Genomic DNA, 15161 nt, shown 5'->3' on the forward strand with positions numbered 1-15161 from the left:
GTAGCTACATACACACATCACATAGTAGGGGGTCTTACACACACACATCAGCACAGATGCTTTTCTTTTTCTCCAGAGGGGCAGTCTCCTCCTCTGGCTCTTCCGCCAGCTCTCCCCCCTGATCAGAGGGGGAATGGTGGTGCAGTTCCACCATGGCCTTGTACAGCCCCGCACCCAGTACCCCTCCTACAAGGGGGGCAACCACAGGCACCCACCACCACCCTTTCCCAGCCCTGCATAGAGAAAGACAGAGAGAACAGATAGAAACTTAAAGGGATATCCCACAAAACTATCACAGAAAGGAAAATGTTTTACAATTTGTATACCCTTCTCAAAGGGAATGTGTGGACAAACCACATGGGTCATTTAATACTTTCCAGAGGTGTTTTACGGTAATACTGACCCCTAACAAACTTAACATGTAGTGTCAAGCAGCATCAAACCCTCCCCCAAAACAAATGCATCAACCCTGTGTACCTGAACACGTCAGTCCCCCAGCCTGCTATGGCAGTGAAGACCCTGGGTCCCAGGTCTCTGGTGGGGTTGATGGCATAGCCGCTGTTGCTGCCCAGAGAGATGCCAATGAGCAGCACCAGGAGACCCACTGCCACAGGCTCGCTGCCCGCTGCCGCCGGCTTGTTCCTCTGGTCGGACAGAGCCATCAGGCACAGCAGCAGCATGGCTGTGCCAAACACCTGGCAAACACACAGGACAAACACCACACATAGGAACATGAATGTTAAACCAATACAGAAAGCAAAGGCATCACGTGGTATCTGTCAGATGATAATGATTTGTAGTTTGCTGGTAATCCTATAATCCAATTTCATGGCAACCTGGTCAATGAATCCAGCCTGCAAGGAGAGGTACGGTGCAGGGTAGGTGGCAAAGATCCCAGCTGTGGCCCTCGCACCAGTCACAGTAAGATTCCCTCCACTGTAGTCATATATGGCATCTGCAGACAGCAACAATGTTGGCAAGATAGTCTTAGAGGTATGACCACAAATAATAAGACAACAGGGGCAAGGTAAAATATACTGAAAAAGAGGATTTCTCATGATAGTGGTCACTGCCTGCGGTGTCCCCTCACCATAGTAGATCACATAAATTGTCCCCGCTGCCAGAAATGACCCCAACAGCTGGGTGAAAACATAGACAGGCAGCATCTTCCACGCAAGACGACCAAACACGCACATTGTGAATGACACTGCTGCGTTCATGTGGGCCCCTGATGGAGAAAGACAGTAAAATGGATTGGGATAAGGATTTTTTCCTCCATAAGCCTAGAGCATGGTATGGAAGTGTTGGGCTGTCATACCTGAGACCTTCCCTCCAACGTGCACTCCCATAGCGACACCCAGACAAAAACCCAGGTTGATGCTGAGGTATTGTCCAAACGCCCCCTGTCCTGTCACTACCTGGGCCACAGAACCCAGGCCAAACACCTGGACATACAGAGGACCAATCATTGACAGGTGAGCACACACAGACGGTGATTATAGACAAGCAAATTACAGAGAGGGAAACTTCCAGACAGTCTAATTAGGGAAAGGCATTCACGCAATGACGAACAGGAAAAACACAGGAAAATATCAGTGATGCTAAATCTTATATTTCCAAAACAGTATTTTACTCAGACAGCCGGAATTCAAGTGAACAGATAACGTTTTGTACAGGAAGCTCAAACCCTAAGAGAAGCTGAGCTGTTTCCTTTTAAATTCTAACGTTGAGTGAAAGAGACCATGGCCCTTGTGAAAACAGCTGACATTTCAGAAACTCTGGCCGTTCATTCAGGAAACGGGGAAAAAAATGTGCTTCCTCTTAAAGGAATCGTGTGTATTTAGGTTAACAGAGTAGTTAGCCTAATTACCCAAGCACAAATACAGCAACACACACTGTATGTGTATAAGCCAATAAGCTAAACCTTTTAAATACTCCACGTGAAGACAAAAGTCCAGTGTGTGTTTGCCCACATGCTTGTGTGAATGCCTTCAATGTGTGTGTGTGTGTGTGTGAGAGAGAGTGTGTGTGTGTATGGTGTCCAGGGTTCTAAGTATAGGGTTTGTTGTAACAGGTGGATAGCATGTGACTTTTGCAACCCTCCCCATGTGGCCCACTGCCACTGACCATTCCCACTGGGGACACTTGATTTCCTGGCTCACGCCCTTGAGTCCACCAATCGTCACCCGCTGACCCTGCCATGTGACTGGGCAACGTGCTCGCTTATGTGTGTGTGTGGGAAAGGAGAGGAGGGCACGATCATGTTATCAGAGGGTCAAGAGTGTGACACTCATAATCAATGGCACATGGCTCTTCGAAATACCACAGTATTCGACACTGAGAGGGAAGATCTCAAATAAAAATCTTCAAAATGATGGAATTAGGAGACATTATTTTTTTTGCAGCCATGTGTAAATTCAGTGTAATATCACACATAATTCCAACAAATACCATAGAAGTCTAGAGTATCATGTGTTTGTGATGAATTCTTACCATCATGACATATGTGCAGAGGGTTTCAGCAAGTCCCACACGGAGAAGTTCATTCTTTAGCCGGAGTTTGGGTCGAGATTTGCAGCCCCCTTTCCGCTGAGGGGCCCCCAGTTCTACTGACTGCACCAAGTCTTTCATTCTTTATTCTTCTCTGTCTTCTTTTGCCCCCCCTTCTTTGATGGCTTTTCTGGTTTACAAAAACCTCAAGCTTAGGTTCCTTTGTAGGTTGTCACAGTTCCTTGAAGAATTTATGAGGTTCTTCCCCTATTCAACCAGTAGTCCACAAACAAGTCTCTTTATGGCTGTTTTCCCTCTTCTTTTCAAGCCTCTCCACTCTCTCTCTCTCTCTCTCTCTCTCTCTCTCTCTCTCTCTCTCTCTCTCTCTCCCTCTCTCTCTCTCTCTCTCTCTGTACCCCATTGGGCTTGTCCACATTTTATAGCCTCTACCCAACCCCCTCCTCCCTGACACACTTACATATACACAGTCATACACACCCGCCAATAGTTTTTCAATGTCTGAAGAGGGTACTTGGCCAATAGGGAAGAAGGCTGAAAAATCAATCTGCCCTGCTACAGAGAAATTTTCTTTTGCTTGGTATGATTAACAATGTTTTCAAGTGTTTGTTTATTTTTTGTGAATGCATATCTGTAAGAAAGAGTTTTTAAACGTGGATATTACATACTCTGCAAAATGTACCATGTCCCTTTTCTATATATGGCTCAGTGTGGATGTTATGTTTCAGTTTTTATGGTTTATCTGTGAATGCATATCTGCAAGATCCACGGGTTTACATGAGCAGTAACCGTATACAAGGATACATCCACCTCTGTGAGGTTTGTCATGGTTATCCCTCTTCCTACATGGCTCAGTTTCCAAAGTCCTTGACTTTAAATTATGTTTTATGGAGAGATAACAAAAAAAAAAGTTGCCTTTCGTGTTTCTTCGTCTTCGTCGACAGTAGAGCATACCACATTGCCTAATGCTTTTTCCGGAATACAGAAACTTCCTTAACTGTGCTGTTAAATCATTGAAACTTTGAGAGAATACAGAAGGAGAGCGGAAAAAAACAATCAGTCTTACTCAAAGTAGGCTGATTGATCACAAAGAAAGCTACACTTACCTGTCAAATGATCACAAAGACATTATCTGATTAGATTTCACAATGGAAATTTTCAGAAGTTTGCTGTCAGATCCAAATAGGCTTATCCCATCTAAATCATTGCTGTTTTCACTTTAAACATAATGGTCCTAGTAAGTGTAATCTCAACTATTGATCTGGCAGACCTCGCTCTGTCTGGTGGAAATTTCCTTGTCAGTATCTGCCAAGCCTGTCATCAGATACATAAAAAGACCACAGTACCTCTGGAACAAAAATCATTTTATATCCAAACAAGAACCCCTATATAATGACACGTGAGGCAGCTTCACATGAAAGAGAGAAAGTAAAATAATAAAATAGAGAAAGAAAGAAAGACACTAAACAAAAGGCATCCACAAAAGTCAATACACATTTGATGAAAATCTCATTCTGAAAAACTGGCTGTCACTTCGGTGAAAGGTCCTCTGTGCAAACGTTATACAAAAGGCAACTCTGATGCAATAGCGCAACTTTGTCTTAAAGAGACATTGACATTATTATTATTCAGAAAATGAAATCTAAAATGCTAGTGTCAAGAGATTTCAAAACATACATTTCAAAAAGGCTATAGTAAGGAGTAGTGTCAGGTTAGTTGGGGAAAACCTGTAGATGGATATTTCAGGTCAGGGATGAAAGAAGTAAACAGTAGTACAAGTGCAATAGTGTTGTGTTGCTAGACCTTTGTCTTAATTTTGTTTCACTTTGTTTTTGTGCAGTAGACACCATGATGAAATAAAGTAATTCTACTTAATTAAAACCATGATACCATGATGAAATAAAGTAATTCTATTTAATTAAAACCATGATATTATGATGAAATAAAGTAATAGGCTACGATGAAAATTCTACTTAATTAAAATGATAATATGTATATAGCTGTTACTAGTAATAGTTTTTAAAGTTAAAGTAGATATATATGTGGAGACAAGATATTAGTATAATTAATGCCACTGCACATACATTAGTAATATTAAAGGATAAAAGCATAGTAAACATGGTAAAGCTGTCTTTTCCCACTGTTGTTCTCTCAACACAAACAAGTCAGGCAATAAAGACATTGGAGGTACAACCACAACTAATTAAATCATTAAAAATACTGAAATATACAAAGGAGGTAGAAAAGTATAGAATTCCCCAAAATTATTCATAACAATGCCGGTGAAAATACTTAGTTACTTTCCACCATTTTCAGCTCCTTCCACAGATTTTCAACTTATTTTCAATGTCATGGCTGTGTGCCAGTCTGGAGGATCAATCATGCCTCTCCTCATCTTCTCACTCTTGTTCTGGACATATCATTTAGATCATAGTTTTGCTAAATAACAATCTTCCCCTTGTGTTTGAGCATTTTGGCAGTGGGATGCAGATCTTCCAGTCTTGTTGTGAAACTGTCATTTGTGTCCTCTGGCTCACTTTGCAAACCTGTTAGGTTCTGTGCTTTAGTAAGATCATCAACAGTTCATGTATGAGAGTGTGTGGCTGCCCTCTGGTGGACCATCATAACTCTACTCCAGTGCATTATTCTTTGTTTTATGAAGGCTATTGGAAATTCTTGATTTCTAAATATAGCCTTCATTCTTTTTGTTGAGAATCAAGAATTTCATATATATATATATATATATATACTGTATGAAATTCTTTATTTCCAGCAAAAACAATCAGTCAACTAATCAGTCATTCAATCAAGAGAATAATCAATATTTAACTAATGCAAAGGCATTTTAAGCCATATCAGTACAAGAGCTGGATACAGGCTTATTGCAGCCTATGAATGACTCTGAACTGCAGTGGTCCATTAATTCATCATTGAAGCCCTTATGAAAATTAAATATAATTCTGCATTGGGCATGTTTTTTCTACCATAGGGCCTAACAGTTGGTTGATGCACTGACTTGCTGTTTACCTGTTGGTCTGTCAGCCAGGCAGCACCAGACTGTGTGTTTGTATGTGTATATTTGTGAGTGTTTGCACAGTGTGCACATATTGACCAATAGGAGGCGCCACAAAGGCCAGAAAACTGTATCTCCTAATCCAATTGATGAAATTGCACGAAATTCACTACACATGCTCTCGGACCATGTCCTAGTCAAAATCTGAAGTTTGGTGTCATTAGTGAAAGGTGGCCTATGACATTTTGGCTTATAACTCAAACAGAATTTCACCAATCGCTATGAAACTTGGCAATCATGTTCCAACCTTTATGTGGAACATGTACACCAATTTCCATACAGATCCAACCAGATTTTGCATTTTGAGTGTACAGCTAGACACAGTGGATATTGACACCTGTTGAGTCTGCGCCAGCGAGAGGAGACACCTGTGATGCCCATGACCTTATATGGACATCGGTCTTTGAGGCGGGGGTGTTTCCCATGTATATAGGCTGGGCCTTTGACGCGCGCTTTTGCGCGCAAACAATGAACTGCAAATCCTTTGTTCCACCTCCCCCTTGAGCGTTAAAAAAAAATAGTTAAGGTACATACCCTTTATTATTGGGGAATGAATGGAATGACTTTTTATTATATTTGACTTAATGGGGCCTTCGAGGATTGGGGAATTTCGGGGATATACCCTTGCTGTCGGCCCAACAGCATCCTAGTTATTGTTTTTCTCTTTGGGCTCAATTTTCCATGAGATGGTAAATGCTAGAGCCATGAAACTTTGCACCATGATCTAGTATGGCTTCAATTAGATCCACAAGAAATATTACCCCCATCAGCCAGATGATGGCGATATAATTAAAGGTCAAAAATAAAAAGTTTAAAGGGCTGTATCTGTATCATTTGTCCGAAACATGGTATGCATGTTCACCTAGCCGTACTCTACAAATTTGCCATAAGGACCCTCAAGGTTCGCCTACAAAATCTTTTGAGATATTTTGAATTAGTTTGGTCGTCATTAATGAGAGTGGGCGTGGCCTATGACATTTTGGCTTATAACTCAAACAGAATTTCACCAATCGCTATGAAACTTAGTAATCTTGTTCCAACCTTTGTGTGGAACATGCACACCAATTTCCATGCAGATCCGACCGGATTTTGTGAAATTTGGCGATATTAAAATAGTGGGGACATAGCCTACAACCAATTTAATTGGGAAGATTAACCCTGGAGTCTTATTGTGTGATTATTGAATGGCTTTTTATTACATTTGACTACGGGGCCTTTGAGGATTGGGGAATTTCGGGGATATAGCCTTGCTGTCACCCCGTCAGCATGCTTGTTTCGGGGATATAATTAGGCTACTTTTTATGTTTTCCCCGGAAAATGTTATAAATTCTCTCAAATTGGACCATATCGACGTAGGCTATTTAGCAACTGAAAATACCTACATTTTTCACCCCCTGGGTTATTGCCTGTGGTCCAGTCGCTATGGTGTTTGACAGTAACCTATTACACACACACACACACACAAACACACACACACACACACCCCTGCTGTGTGTGTAGTAAGTAAGCGGCTGCATGTCCACCCCTTCACTCCGGCAGGTTGTCATTCTATGTCGCGGTCGCTTATGACTGGAGCTCGGAGGAGGCTGACATGTCTTGGGTTTGGACAGATATCCTTTGCCACCCGTTCTGGGCAATTTCCACGGTGCTGCTGTGTCTGGTAACGCGCTCACAGCGGAGAGGCTCCTGGGACCCGCGAGCCTGCAGCGTGCAGCTGAAAGGAAAAACAGCAATAGTAACAGGCGCCAATACAGGTTGGTTGGACAAGTTTTTGTTTGTTTTTTCATTCTGAGGTTGGATATTTATAGGCTACACGGCTGCGTTGGAAATGTTTGACTGGCTTCATCGTAATTGTCAAAAACTTACCCTCACGAAAATGTTAATCTAGTCCTATGTAAACTGGGTTATATAAACAGGGATTTTTCCTTAGGGAGATGAAACATAATGATAGGCTGAATATGGCAATGTTAAATATGGTGCTGTACTGTGTACTGTTTTCTCGTTCTCGTTTTCTAACATTTAGCATTTATAACTGACAAGCACAAAGCTACAGCAAGTTGGAGAGACAAGGAGACACTCTTTGTCCTGATGTCATAACTGCTGAGTCCGAGTCATGAGTTTAATCGCACAGTGTAGCACTATCGTCCTCTTTAAGATGTAGTAGGCTGAAACATATTATGCTCTTTATTTACACATGCCTAATCTGGTACCGCACTTTGCTGTAGCATGTTGGTCTGAATGGAGGAATGTTGGCTTCATTAATTAGTTTCTGTACAGCTCGCGATTATAGTGTAGATTAAACAATTTGGCTGAACTAAGCAGCTTCAGAGTGTGAGCTTCTATGAAAGTCACTCAGGTATTAATTAATCCTCCCATTATGTTAAAATTAACGAACGTCTTTTATGTTTGGGGTCAAATTGAACCCAGCAATTACAAAAAATGATTGTAGCCTAATTTAAAGTGTTGCACAAGTTTAGGCCTCAGCTACTTTGTCTCTCTACTGACCATCTTAACCCTGCTAAATTAACAGACATCTTTTATGTTTAGGGTCAGATTGAGCAATTTAAACCCATAACAAATTATTGTAATTGCAAATGTTACACAAGTTTACACTACAGAACATCAGCAAGTAACACATAGCAGTTAGTCAATAGTAATAAAAAAAAAAAGGAAATTAGTCAGGAGGGTTAACAACCCTGAAAATAAACCAGAAAAGTCATGAAGTTAAACATTCAACAATAATGGGAAGGTTAAAAATTAAACTGTTTCTTCATCAGGAGTAGCTTGAGCCAGGTTCATGATGAATCTGGAAAAAAAAAATATCTCTCTCTTTTTACACTCTCTTATCAGCTGCCTAGTCCCACTCCTACTTCCTTCCCTCTTGCTTTGCTTCACACCAACCCTGCATGAGGAACGAGCCCCAAGGCACTCCTACACAGGTTAGAAAGCTGTTATTCTTTTTGGCTATTAATTATGAAAAGTTTAAAAACTATACCCAAGTTGTTCAGGCCTCGTGGCCTTCATCGGTTTTTCATATGAACAGCCAAATCAAATAAAGGCTTGGATCTCTTTTTCCTCATTACTAAATAAATAGACACTTTGCACAAATAGAGCACCCAACCCTTCTATCTCTAACATCAGATGCTAAGAAGCTTTCCAGCCTCCTATCTGTTTTACTTGAGAGGGTATTTAGTATTTTAACAGCATCCAGAATAAAACCTGCATTGAACTATGTAGGTTCGTCCTATATCCAGATCAACAAAGATTGATTCATACACTCATGAGAAACTTAAGTAAGGATCATTTTCTAAGAACTACAGGTTATTGCTGCTGTAATAACAGGTGTCTCAAGATGGGGAGACCTAACACAGAACCCAACCACCACAGTTTTGAAAAGGAATTATTTGAAATGTGTCAGTCAGTTTTAACTTTTCAAATTGCCAATGTGAAATAAAGGGTTTTCACTTGGCTATCCCAGCAGAGTGCCTCAAACTGTTTTTTGTTTTTCTTGTAGTACCATTTCCGAAGAGCACCTGTTGATTGCTTTCTGCTGTGGACATTTCACACAAGTAGTGCTAATCTTTTATTATGAATCTCATTTCCTTCTCCCATTCCCTCCAGAAAACGTTTCTAGAAAATTTTGCCTAACTTCCCGCCGTCTGCCTGTCTTCCAGGGATCGGGAAGTTCATTGCTCTGGACTTTGCGCGTCGCGGAGCCCGTGTTATCCTGGCCTGTCGAAGCGAGGCGAGGGGGAGCGCGGCGCTGAAGGAAATCCGAGAGAGAGCAGGGAACACAGATGTTCACCTGCGTCTGGTGGACACGTCCTCCCTGGACTCTGTCAGGGCGTTTGCTAAGAAGATCAACGAGGAGGAGAAGGCTCTCCACATCCTTGTCAACAATGCTGCGGTATCTGGTGAGGATCAGCTGTGGCCAGAGAAGTGGACAGCCAGACAGTTTGTATTCTCTCTGAAGTTTTGATTCATCACTTCCCATCCTTGGGGAAGATTTCCTGGCAGTGAACATATCCAACACCTCATTTGGGCAAAGAGGGCAAATCTATGGCGGCTCAGTTAGTGCGGGTGGCACACTCTTCTCTGTTGCAGCCCCATTTTGTGATGTAGGCTGAAAAGCTGGGTATATTTCAACATGAACGTCTTGCGTAGTGCCGCTTTAAATTAGTCAGTAAATTGGTATGCTCTCTCTTGCTGCACTCACTCACTGCACAAACAAGCACAACTCTCCCATTTTTTTCCCATCTGCCACACATCTGCATCACAGAGCCAGAGATTCCTCTACAGTCTCTGACTCTCTAACAAAGAAAGGAAAGAGGGAGTTTGACACTGACACCCTAGAAAGTTCCTGTTACTGATTATTGGGGCAAATAATTCAAGACAGACATTTCTGTATGTGTGTTTGGTACGTGTGTATGTGTGCATGCATACGCATTTAATCTTAACACACTTCTTTATAATTCTACAATTAGGCTTACCTAGGGGGATAACCAAAGATGGACTGGAAGTTTCTTTTGCCACTAACCATCTGGGACCCTTCCTTCTCACCAGACTGCTGCTGGGTAAGACTGTGGTCCTTCTGTATGGCTATCTGATGTGAAAATGTTGGACAGTTGCATTACATGACTTCCCTTCATTTTCATGATATTCCATCTCTCCCTCTCTCTCTCTCTCCCTCTCTCTCTCATGTCTCTATGTGTCTCTATCTCATTCCAGACCTGATGAAGAGTTCGGCCCCAGCGCGTATCATCAACGTCTCCTCAGTCAACCACTGGAAGGGTAAAGTGGACTTCTCTCATTTCCGTGGAGATAACCTGACCTACAAATTCGACGTCGTCTACAACCACACCAAGCTGCACAACGTCATCTGTACCAATGAGCTAGCACGCAGACTACAGAACACAGGTAGGCTAAAATCAAAAAGATTACTATGGTTTTTACTCAATCTTTTCTTTCTTTGAGCCTGTCCTATTCATTAGGTTCCTGCAGGGGACATTTGGGTTCTTAGAGGAAGTGCTGCACAAAGACTTTAAGAGAGCAAATAAGTATCTAAGTATATAAGTAAGCTAGGGTTGGTGGGGTTCCTCAAGGAACCTTTAGGGGTTCTGCTGGTGTTGTATTCTCAAGGACCCTTGTAGGACTTCAGAGGAACCTTTCAATCTAGCAGTCTGTTTTTTTGAGATGAAGACTGCTGATTGAGAAAGCGATAGAGGCTTGATCACACCTGTGGATGTGCAAGATGTATAAAAACAGGCACAGAACATTTTTGGCTTTTGGATTAGTGTCTGTCTCTGATCTGACTCCATAAAAAGCACATCCTGTATGTGAGTGCTTACGGAATCTATCTCAACAGCAAAGTACTGTAGCAGAAATGGACTTTCCCCTTTTGAGTCAGTTCAAAAGATACAGACCAGGAATGATGAGATAACAAGGAATGGCAACATTTAGAGAACTCTGGGACATTGTTGAGTCTGGTCTGCTCTATAATCAGTGTGTGTGTGTGTGTGTGTGTGTGTGTATATGTGTGTGTGCACACGTGTTTGTGTGAGATAGGTGTCACGGCGAACTCGGTCCACCCTGGTGTTGTCATGACAGAGATGATGAGACACTACAATTTTATTATGCAATCCATTTTCAACCTAGTTGGAATCTTCTTTTTCAAGGTGAGTGCTTTTTTCACATTTTAATGTAATTAATCACTGTTGTTGCATATTCCATTTGTTAATATCATCCATTTTCATTCATTCAGACGTTTTCTTATGTTTAGAAAATGTAACCTGTTAAAGTCAAAAATGCCAACCCTAGAATAACCCCAGTTACCCCAGTTTTTCCAACTGAGTGATAGGGTTAAAAAGTTACATTCATTCAACGACATGTTGTGATGGGCGATCTGTCATTATTGCGATGGACGTTGCGCCAATCGCTGAGACTTAAATTGGACTGAACTTTGACCCCATTGCTGGCTCAGTTGTCATGACAACATCATATAACTTTATATAACGTTCTTAGCCTAACAGCAATTTTTAACGCTAATTTTCTGAACTAAATAATCAACAACAATGGAAGACCATACATTTGTCGAAAATGTAATAAACACAATCACAATGTGGTAAGCAAAGGTGGTGTTCTGGTGTTCACTTCTTCATATAAATTCTTGATCTGTGCATCTTTCTTATCAGCAAAAGGGCTGCTGTTAAGCCCATGATTGCACAACAGTACATTTACCTCTTGATTTTCTACCTCCATGTCTTGAGAGCAAATGATGCCTGAACCTCTGCGATGCGTTCTATCATCGCTCTAGTATTTATACTTTATACTTATACTTGTTTTAATAATAACCATTTGTTGCCCATTGGCATGAGATGTGTCAATATTATCTTACTCTGAAAACAGCTGAATCACAATAGGAAGACTACACTATGGCAGCAAACTAATAGCAGTTTGGTTGACAATGGCCATTTTGATGCAACTGAAGGCATCATGAGGAAATAATGTGACATGGATTCACACTTGAATGGCTTGAGCATAACCCAAACAGTTACTGGACAGAAAAAAGAATGTAACAATGTTATCATGTTTCACAGTTCAGTTCAGTCTATGAGGACAAACAGGTTTTTGCCATAGCTAGAAACAAGAGAGCCACAACTCTAATCTACAACGTCTTCAACTGATGAAGCTGGATTTGTTCCACTGACAATCAACTGACAATCAAACTGTCAAAGATCGTAGGAATAAAAAAGCTGTATTTGTATTCTGCTTTAGAATTAATTTTTCTTTTGATGTAACCTTTGCAACTGGTTTCGAAAATTTGATGAGCTACTATAAAGGTGTGGTTCCAAATATTCAAACAGTGTAAGATAAATGCGTGAGGACACAGAACATTTTACTAGAACTGTAAGAAGTCACCAAAAAGTCACCAAGAAGTCCAGGATACAAAATCTCAAAATAGTTCACAGTTACAGCCTATACTAGTATTTGAGTAGACTTCTAGGGGGACTGAGTATGTGTGACTATTTTTTATACTTTACTTAGGTAATTAAAGCTCTGTGAAGAATGACTGAAAGAATGAATGGAATGGCCACAAAACTGGAAATATGTGGGCAGGGCGGATGTGGGCAGGAACTATGTAGTTTTAAACCATAACCAATACCTGATGGATGGCATTGTCTTTCTCATGCTGTTGTTTCGATCTTAGCAGATAGGAGACCAATAGGAAGAGAACAAATGAGGTTGTGGTTTTACTTGAAATGGGCAGGTACTTTATTATCTGCATACAGCATCTATCTGTCTCACTGCTGCACCATGAAAATGTCTGAAACTCAATGCAATAAGTTAACAGCTCCCTTACTGGAAAATTCTGGAGAACATATTGTCTAAATATTAGCACATGTTCTGCAATGGGACAGCTTGTATTCGTTTTCCATGGTTGAAAGTCTGACATAAATAAACATTGGAACTTGGAGCAGCAGTCATTAGTCTTTGTTCTAGGAACCGATCCAGTGAAAACCTGAGAAGGCTCTTAGATGTTTGTTTCTGTGTGTGTGTGTGTGTGTGTGTGTGTGTGTTCATGGGTAGACCTAGCGGGACATTAACCCCTAACTCCAGGAGTGTTATTGCCATTATCTACCTATTGAGTGAGTGATTGTTTGACACTGAACATTACCCTTTGAACAACCATCCTGAATCAGCAAGTTCAGGTTCATTTATATATAGAGCCCTTTATCAAAAGTATGTCTCAAAGGACTTTATAGGAATGAGCCTAACTACTATAGATTGAACTGATCACAATAGCAAGGAGGTAATACACTGCATTTTATGGCAAGACTTTGTGGACTATACAGAACAGAGGATTTACATAGAAATCACTCCTTTCAATTAAACTTTGTTAATTTGCAGAAGTACACATTTTCCACCTTTATCAAAGGAAGGGTTTGTTAAGCATGTATACTCTTTGCAGAATTGCCCTGCTTCATATTCATATACACTTTCACGCCTGGGACCAATCGGTACAACCAGTTGTTGAGGGATTCGGTCTGGGGATTCAAACTTGCCTGGGTGCATATGTGATTTTGACACTGTAGAGATATGCGTGTACCTTTCTTTGACCGTACTCTCGCCCTCGCTCACCTCTCCTCTTCCTCTCCATCGTCCTTGTCTCCCTGTCAGTCGGCAGAGGAGGGAGCGGTGAGCACCATCTACTGTGCGGTAGCCGAGGAAACCGAGGGGATCACCGGGAAGTATTTTGACAGTGACTGCTCCCTGGCTCTCCCTGCCCCTTTAGCCCGTGACACTGCCCTCGCAGCCAAGGACTTTGAGATCTGCGAGAGGCTGACATCAAAGCTTTGAAGCAATTATCTGGCGGACAAGGATTGGGGTCAAATTCCATCCTCCTATGGTAAAAACAAGTGTTGAGTGCCATACAGAAAGTTTTGTAACGCAAATTAAGAATCGGTAAAGTCAGTAAACGATATCTTGAGTTGAAATTTCTGATTCATTTTGTTAAAGGTATTTTGCAATGTGATGGACCTGAAATAGAATGTTTTCATGAAGGAAATAATTATAAAATATTACAAATGAAATATGTCTTTTAGTGTTTTTATAACCACCAAGAACATGCACTCTGTATTGGTCTTGTTGCCTTTTGTTTTTATGTATTCCTGGACATTCAGTACTGTATGTAATACTACATTTGAAGGGTTTCAAAAACCCTATATATCCATTTGATCAAAAATGAATGTTACCTGATGATCATTGCTCAGTATTTTAAACACAATGACTGACCGGTGACTATATTTCCTAAAATGATGCTACTTTGTAACAGCCAGAGATGACTAATAACTTAAACTGAAAAGTGAGTTTTACCAGCAATCATTTTGTCAGAGCATGGATAGCATTTATCAATACACAGAATATGATGTTACTATCCCTTGTTCCATAATCCAAGGTGAGCATTCATATAGAGGCCCAATTCAGAGTTTACAGAATGATACACTACAAGTCAAAGGTTTAGACACACCTGATTGAATGTACTGTTTTTCATTCTCTTAAAGCCATTTTGATCTAAAGGCTTATGCTTAAATGCTTGAAATGTGTTTAGACAAATAAATAAATAGTTAAGTTGATGCCTATGTATGAATTTCTTTCCAAAGCCTTTGCCTTTCCATCAAGGCAAAGGGCGGCTACTTTAAAGAAGTGAAAATATAAGATAGTTTTGATTTGTTTAACACTTTTTTTGGTCACTGCATAATTCCATGTGTTATTTCATAAGTTTTGCTGTCTTTACTATTATTCTAAAATGTGGAAAATAATCAAAATAAAGAAAATGTGGTGTGTCCAAACTTTTGACTGAGAGTGTACTACTACTACATAGAAAACATGAGGCTATACTGTCATAAACCTACAGCACCATAAGACAGGCAACAACATTCACCAGCTATCTACTTTAGCTTTCAAGATGAGTGTGTGTAGGCAAGTCATTGGGTTTATCAAGTGGGCAGCTTCTTTGACCGATGTTTCGTTGAATTAGACCCACACTACCATCAATATTCCTCTATTCAGAACACTAAGT

General features: G+C 40.7%; 2 protein-coding genes across 3 annotated transcripts; one reads left to right on the forward strand and one right to left on the reverse strand.

Annotated features, from left to right (window-relative positions):
* Window positions 1-2: 2 nt before the first annotated feature.
* aqp7 (aquaporin 7) lies at window positions 3-2754 on the reverse strand. Its single transcript, XM_071516570.1, has 6 exons — window positions 2494-2754; window positions 1319-1445; window positions 1091-1228; window positions 837-955; window positions 478-695; window positions 3-233 (listed from the first exon to the last, which is right to left on the reverse strand). Exons 1-6 carry the CDS (start codon window positions 2629-2631, stop codon window positions 35-37), a joined length of 939 nt encoding a protein of 312 aa, XP_071372671.1. The 5' UTR covers window positions 2632-2754; the 3' UTR covers window positions 3-34.
* Window positions 2755-6688: 3934 nt separating this feature from the next.
* On the forward strand, window positions 6689-14923 carry LOC139641915 (retinol dehydrogenase 12). Of its 2 annotated transcripts, XM_071516569.1 has the most exons (8): window positions 7198-7335; window positions 8432-8520; window positions 9096-9150; window positions 9256-9495; window positions 10066-10155; window positions 10310-10498; window positions 11147-11256; window positions 13760-14923. In XM_071516569.1, the coding sequence occupies exons 2-8, from the start codon at window positions 8488-8490 to the stop codon at window positions 13937-13939; spliced, it is 897 nt and encodes a 298-aa protein (XP_071372670.1). In that variant the 5' UTR covers window positions 7198-7335; window positions 8432-8487; the 3' UTR covers window positions 13940-14923. The 2 variants fall into 2 exon arrangements, with proteins under 2 accessions (XP_071372669.1, XP_071372670.1); XM_071516568.1 differs by lacking the exons at window positions 8432-8520; window positions 9096-9150 and having other exon boundaries at window positions 6689-7335.
* Window positions 14924-15161: the final 238 nt, after the last annotated feature.

The sequence above is a fragment of the Centroberyx affinis genome, unplaced genomic scaffold (assembly GCF_046629955.1).
Source record: "Centroberyx affinis isolate AG114_WGS23_722 - 3 ecotype Tasmania unplaced genomic scaffold, CSIRO-AGI_Caff_v1 ptg000409l_1, whole genome shotgun sequence".
Lineage (NCBI taxonomy): Eukaryota > Metazoa > Chordata > Actinopteri > Beryciformes > Berycidae > Centroberyx > Centroberyx affinis.

Excerpts from the sequence above, each read along its gene's own strand:
- aqp7 (XM_071516570.1), bottom strand. The coding sequence starts at position 2,631 with ATGAAAGACTTGGTGCAGTCAGTAGAACTGGGGGCCCCTCAGCGGAAA. Across the intron at positions 1,446-2,493 it reads TCTGCACATATGTCATGATG|GTGTTTGGCCTGGGTTCTGT; the intron begins GTAAGAATTCAT and ends CTGTATGTCCAG. Across the intron at positions 956-1,090 it reads AATTTATGTGATCTACTATG|ATGCCATATATGACTACAGT; the intron begins GTGAGGGGACAC and ends TGCTGTCTGCAG.
- LOC139641915 (XM_071516568.1), top strand. The coding sequence starts at position 7,173 with ATGTCTTGGGTTTGGACAGATATCCTTTGCCACCCGTTCTGGGCAATT. Across the intron at positions 10,499-11,146 it reads ACGCAGACTACAGAACACAG|GTGTCACGGCGAACTCGGTC; the intron begins GTAGGCTAAAAT and ends TGTGTGAGATAG. Across the intron at positions 11,257-13,759 it reads TTGGAATCTTCTTTTTCAAG|TCGGCAGAGGAGGGAGCGGT; the intron begins GTGAGTGCTTTT and ends TCTCCCTGTCAG.